We start from the raw sequence: 5,891 nt of genomic DNA on the forward strand, positions 1-5,891 counted from the left end.
ATGTCTTAACTTGGACATTCAATTCTCACTATTTCCTGTTGTGCTGCTCACCTGAGCTTTAGATATGCCTTATTTTGGACCCACATCCTAACATTATCTGAAAAACATGAATGAACATGGTAGATATCTCACAATCATCACGGTGGCCCCACTTTACCTCTCTTCGCTTGAAGTTTCAGGCAATCCGCGTCCATTTTACGTGCACCCCATCCACGGTGTCATATGTCAGAACAGCAGGTTGGATCACCAAACCATCCGCCGGACTAGTACCGATCAACGCATAAAGACAGCCTTCTCGTTATAACGCACCAGGGCCTTTTAATTTTTTAAATCGAAAATAAATGAAAAGGTACCGCCCGAGAGATGTCTCCACGGTACACGTGGCAAGATATCATCAATCAGGACCGTCAGTTATCGTGGGCCTTGTATGGACGGCATTTGCGTTCTGAAAGGCACACCATAGCCATTAAAATTTTGCCCTTTCTCCGGTATATCTCGACCATCAACTACTTAAGTTTTCCACCGTAGATTTTGATGCCACGGATTGGATGATCGGGTTATGTTCTAATATTGTCCTTTTCTTATCCAGTCTACCATCCGTTAGATGGAAGGTCCTTATCCAAGCATGACCTTGCCACGTGTCCAGTGGAAAGACGAGTCTACAATCTTCACATTTCACATTCCTCCTGCTCCACCGTCTCATTTCCTTTTCTCAATTACGAAACGACCTTTGGCCTATCACCGCCCTTTAAAAACGCGAAGAAAAACTTCACCAATGGTACTTGCTCGAGTGCACGTAGTAAATGCACTCGCCTCACTTGTGGACACAGATTACACGTATGAACCATCACGCTCTCTATTCAGGCGATCCACTCTTTTTTCCTTACCTCAAAATAAAAATTGAATGATTAAGATCGTCAAGTGGGCCACAAAGACATAAAAATTCCTCTTGTAAGGTTGTAACCTACTTAAAAATCATATGCCATGATTTTCTATATTGCATTTAACTTGTTGGGATTGCCTGACTAACGGGTAAGATCTCATGTACGTGCACATTTTTACGCATGTGAAGCCAGAGACCTTTGTAAGTAGGAGTGTACATCGAGTTGAACCGAGTTGAGCTAGCCTTATCAACCGAGTCAAGCTGCCTCAGCTTGGCTTGGCTCAAACATTGGCTAACCTTAACTCGAACTCGGATTAGCCCAGTCCTTGGGCTTGATTGGCTAGCTCGGTTCGGTTTGCTCAATAGCTCAGGTTAGCTCGGGCTGAGATCGAGCCGAGTTCATCATTGAAATATTTCTACAAACACTTGAATTGTAACTTCACAATCCCACTATTTGTAAAACAGATGCAATGGTTTTATTGGTGTTTTATCAAATACCTTCTAAATAACATAAAAACAAAACAAACTCAAGAGAACAAATGTATTTGTTTACCATACATACCTTGCTTGCCACCAGCCAAACCTTCATTGCCATTAGTCAAACCTTCCTTGCCACCAACCACATTTGGTTGAATTATTTTATCAAACAGTTGGTGAGCAACATCGTTGGCAAAGTAACTGAGTCACTAAATTAGTTAGATTCGAGTTCGATTCGATTTGAGTTGAATTTGAGTTGGATTCGATCCAAAGTGAGTTGAGGTGAGCTTTCTTGAACTCGGCTTGAACTCATTTTGGAGCTCATAAAATCAGCTCAACTCAGCTCAAATTCAACTTCGAACCAAGTTGAATCGTGCTTTTTCGAGTTGAGCCACGCGTGTTAACTGAGCTAGCTTGGTTCGTGTACACCCCCGTTTGTAAGTGTACTCAAGCGAGTATACTTCACATGCCCATGGTTTTCCCTTCTACAGCCTTCTTTCGAACGGGGAGTTATTTGACACGGGAGCAGATCACGTGCGGGTGCTGCCCTGGCCACACGCGTCCCTGACAGTGGGGCCCACCTTGATGTATTTATTGTATATCCACACCGTCCATTAATATTTTCATATCATTTTACATCTGAAGGAAATTGAATCCGATGTAGATCTCAGGTGGATCACACCACATGAAACACTGGTGATTGACCGTTGAAAACTTCTTGCGGGCCACAAAATTCTTGGAACAAGCGGATATTTGTTTTTTCGCTTCTTCCATGTCTCTGAGATGTTATCAACAGGTTGGATGGAAAAATAAACATTGGCGCGCCTTAGGAAGTTTCTAATGGTGAGTTTTCAATATCCACTCTTTCCTATGGTGTGGCTCACCTAATATTTTTATTTATCTTCCTTTTTGGGTATTATAATATAAAAAGAGATGTGAAAACGGATGGACGGCGTGGATATACAAAAAATAAATCAAGATAGGCCCCACAATCAGGGATGCACCGTGTTTAGTAACGCCCTGGCCGTACCTAATCCGCTCCCATTTGACACTCTGGATGGGTATGACGCTTGATACGCAGGCACTTCGAAACGGTACATGTGGCATATATTAACCCAAGATAAACCGGCTAAATTGTGGAAAATACAGTAGCTAAGTTATAGTACTAAAAATAAGATTGATTGAATAGTTTTAACCTCTGATTAGTGGACACTTGTTTCTTAAAAATAAGACCGTTGAATATTTGTCAACTTTAACCGTCCGATAACCGCCCACCATATGGAAGTCAGACAATCATATAGGCATACGGCCCATAGTAAATATAAACTGCTGCACACAGTTGGAGAATTTAATTTGAATCAGGATACGCCAGGTTTACAATCTTGAAGTGATTTAAAGTGCCTGCGTATCATCCATCACACTCTGCCAGAGTATCAAAGTATTTCTCTTCTTTCTACGCGTCTTCACTTTTACCCTGTGATATAATACTCAGGCTGCACGTGAAGCTTGATACACACCCACTCAGATATTATCTATGTGCCATATAATAACTCAAATAAAACCAACTAGATTATGTAGTCCACTGTTTCCAAATCACTATCAGAAAATCACTTTTTTTGAATAATGCTAATCTTTGATTCCCGGCCACTTGTTTGGTGAAATAGGACAGTGGATTTTTCTTTGTGACCGTCCAATAAATGTACATAAATCCGAGATTAAAATATTCAAATAAAATGATTCTTTTTTGGGTTATAAGATATCTACATTTACTAAAATATTTTTGACGGTTTATTTGGAGTAAATATATTTCATGTCTGTAATTCTAACTGCCTGTGTATCATCTATCTCACCACCAGAGTATCAAAGTTCCTCTTTTTTTCCTTTCCTTCCAACCTGTCCTTGTACTTACTCTTTTCTCAGAAACCGCGTCTTTTAGAGCACTTTCGCATCCTTCTCCTCCCAAAATCTCCCTACTCTTTTTCAAAAATGCCACAAATACCCCTAATCTCTCTAAAAAGGCTGCAGAAATAGCCCTGAAAGAGGAGAGGAGAAGGAGAAGGAAGAATCCAGAATCCAATGGCTGAGAATGGCGAAGATAAGCTGATCGCAGTTGCCCGCCACATCGCCAAGACGCTGGGCCGCACCGAGACGATGACGGACGACATCCTTCAGATCTTCTCCGCCTTCGATGGACGGTTCTCACGCGACAAGCTCTCCGACAAGCTTTCCGACGACGACTCCCTCTCTCTTGACCAAACCCTAAAGTCCCTCGATCGTCGGATCAAGAGTTTCGTCTCATCCGACCGTCCGATCTGGTCCGACGCGGCGGACTCCACCGCGTTCCTCGAGACCGTTGACGAGCTGCTGGCTACGATCCGCGAGTGGGATCCAATGGCTGCCGAGAAGCCGATCGCCGCGTGCTTGGACCGCGCGGATGAGCTTCTGCAGCAGGCCATGTTCCGGCTCGAGGACGAGTTCCGGGCCGTGATCGAGCAGAGCGGGGAGTCGACTTTCGATCCTGACCGTCGGAAGAACAGCTACTCCTTTGATTCGGGAGAAGATGATGATGATGATGTCGATGGCGTTAACAACAACGGCGGAGATGATAGCCTCATCCCGGTGGCCCACCCGGTGGCCGATTACGATATCGTGATTGACGCGATGCCGGCCGTTGCGATCAGTGATCTGCACGAGATTGCGAAGCGGATGGTAGCTGCTGGATTTGGGAAGGAATGCTCTCATGTCTACAGCAGCTACAGGAGAGAATTCTTGGAAGAAAGCCTTTCGAGATTAGGGTTGCAGAAGCGTAGCATCGAGGAAGTGCAAAAGATGGCGTGGGCCGATCTCGAGGACGAGATCGAACGGTGGATCCGTGCCGCCAACGTATCGCTCCGGATCCTCTTCCCGAGCGAGCGCCGCCTCTGCGACCGCGTCTTCGCCGGACTCCCTTCCTCTGTTTCTGACCTGTCGTTCATGGAAGTCTCCCGCGGGGCTGCCATACAGCTGCTGAATTTCACAGACGCCGTTGCGATCGGGACCCGCGCGCCCGAGCGCCTCTTCCGGGTGCTCGACCTCTTCGAGGCGCTACGCGACCTGATGCCGGAATTCGACACCATCTTCTCAGACCCTTACTGCGGCCCCCTCCGGTCGGAGGCAGCGACGATCCTGAAACGACTCGGAGAGGCAATCCGTGGGATTTTCATGGAATTGGAGAATCTGATCCGTCGGGACCCCGCCAAGGCCTCCGTTCCCGGCGGCGGCATCCACCCGATCACAAGGTATGTGATGAATTACCTCCGAGCTGCTTGTGGGTCCCGACAGACACTGGAACAGGTGCTAGAAGAGAATTCCAGCCCCAATTCCAATCCCAATCCTACCAATGTCGCCGCTGCGGAAGACATTCGATCCTCGCCGTCGACGTCGACATCCCTATCAATCCAGATGGCCTGGATCATGGAGCTGCTTGAGAGCAATCTGGAGGCGAAATCGAAGATGTACAGGGACCCGGCTCTGATTGCCGTCTTCCTCATGAATAACAACAGGTACATTGTACAGAAGGTGCGCGATAGCGAGCTCGGCGCACTGCTCGGAGATGACTGGATCCGGAAGCACACCACCAAGGTCCGGCAGCTCCACGTCAGCTACCAGCGGGCCGCCTGGAGCAAGGTTCTTGCCGTGCTGAAGCTCGATGGAGGATCCAACGGCCCGCCGCTGGGCCTGAAATCATACAAGGAGAAATTCAAGATGTTCAATCTCTACTTTGAGGAGAATTGCCGGGCCCAGTCGGAATGGATCGTGGCCGATGAACGGCTGCGGACAGAGCTGCGGATATCGGTGGCAGGCAACCTAGTTCCGGCGTACCGGAACTTCATTGGAAGGTTCCAGAGCGTTCCAGAAGTAGGGAAGCATTCGGAGAAGCATATCGGGTATACGGTGGAGGATGTTGAGAGCATGATCAATGAGTTGTTTCGGGGCGGGTCCGGGTCTGGGGGTGGAAGGAAGTGATACAGGGTAGGGGTAGTTTCGTCTTTTTTCCAGACCTTTTTAAGGGGGGAAGATGCTGGGGCGAGCCTGAGATCCTGGCCGTTCATCAGGTGGGACCCAGTTTGAACATGCCCTGGTCGAAGATTCAAGCCGGTCCACTCATAAAGTGGGATATAATATGAAACAAAAGGATTGTCTGATTTGGGACCCGCTTGATTTTTGGGCCCACCCCGATGAATGGTCCTCGAAGCTCCTTAGCACTTTCTTCCTTTAAAAAAAAAAATCATATAAATGTAGGTGTTTGGATGTTTTGGTCGTGTTTTGTACATTTGGTCTCTCTATACATTAATTAATGTTTATTTGGACTTGAAATTATATAAGAAAATTATTCTATTGTTTAAAATTTATATAAAATCTAAAGAATGTTTTCGGTATCTGAATTTGGGGAATTGAATTTGCCTAAAAGTGGTGGCCCATGGTCCTATCATTCATAGGAAAAATAAGCTAATAGTCATCAGATTGACCAAACATGAAAAAAAGTGGACAC

The 5,891-nt window shown here is 46.2% G+C and overlaps 1 protein-coding gene across 1 annotated transcript; it reads left to right on the forward strand.

Annotated features, from left to right (window-relative positions):
• The first annotated feature begins 3,273 nt into the window (after positions 1 to 3,273).
• Positions 3,274 to 5,522, forward strand: LOC131253464 (exocyst complex component EXO70B1). Its single transcript, XM_058254457.1, has one exon. It carries the CDS (start codon positions 3,437 to 3,439, stop codon positions 5,363 to 5,365), a length of 1,929 nt encoding a protein of 642 aa, XP_058110440.1. The 5' UTR covers positions 3,274 to 3,436; the 3' UTR covers positions 5,366 to 5,522.
• The last annotated feature ends 369 nt before the right edge of the window (positions 5,523 to 5,891 follow it).

This window comes from Magnolia sinica, chromosome 8 (assembly GCF_029962835.1).
Source record: "Magnolia sinica isolate HGM2019 chromosome 8, MsV1, whole genome shotgun sequence".
Lineage (NCBI taxonomy): Eukaryota > Viridiplantae > Streptophyta > Magnoliopsida > Magnoliales > Magnoliaceae > Magnolia > Magnolia sinica.

Bases quoted from the DNA above. Each gene is read 5' to 3' on its own strand.
- LOC131253464 (XM_058254457.1), top strand. From the start codon at position 3,437: ATGGCTGAGAATGGCGAAGATAAGCTGATCGCAGTTGCCCGCCACATC.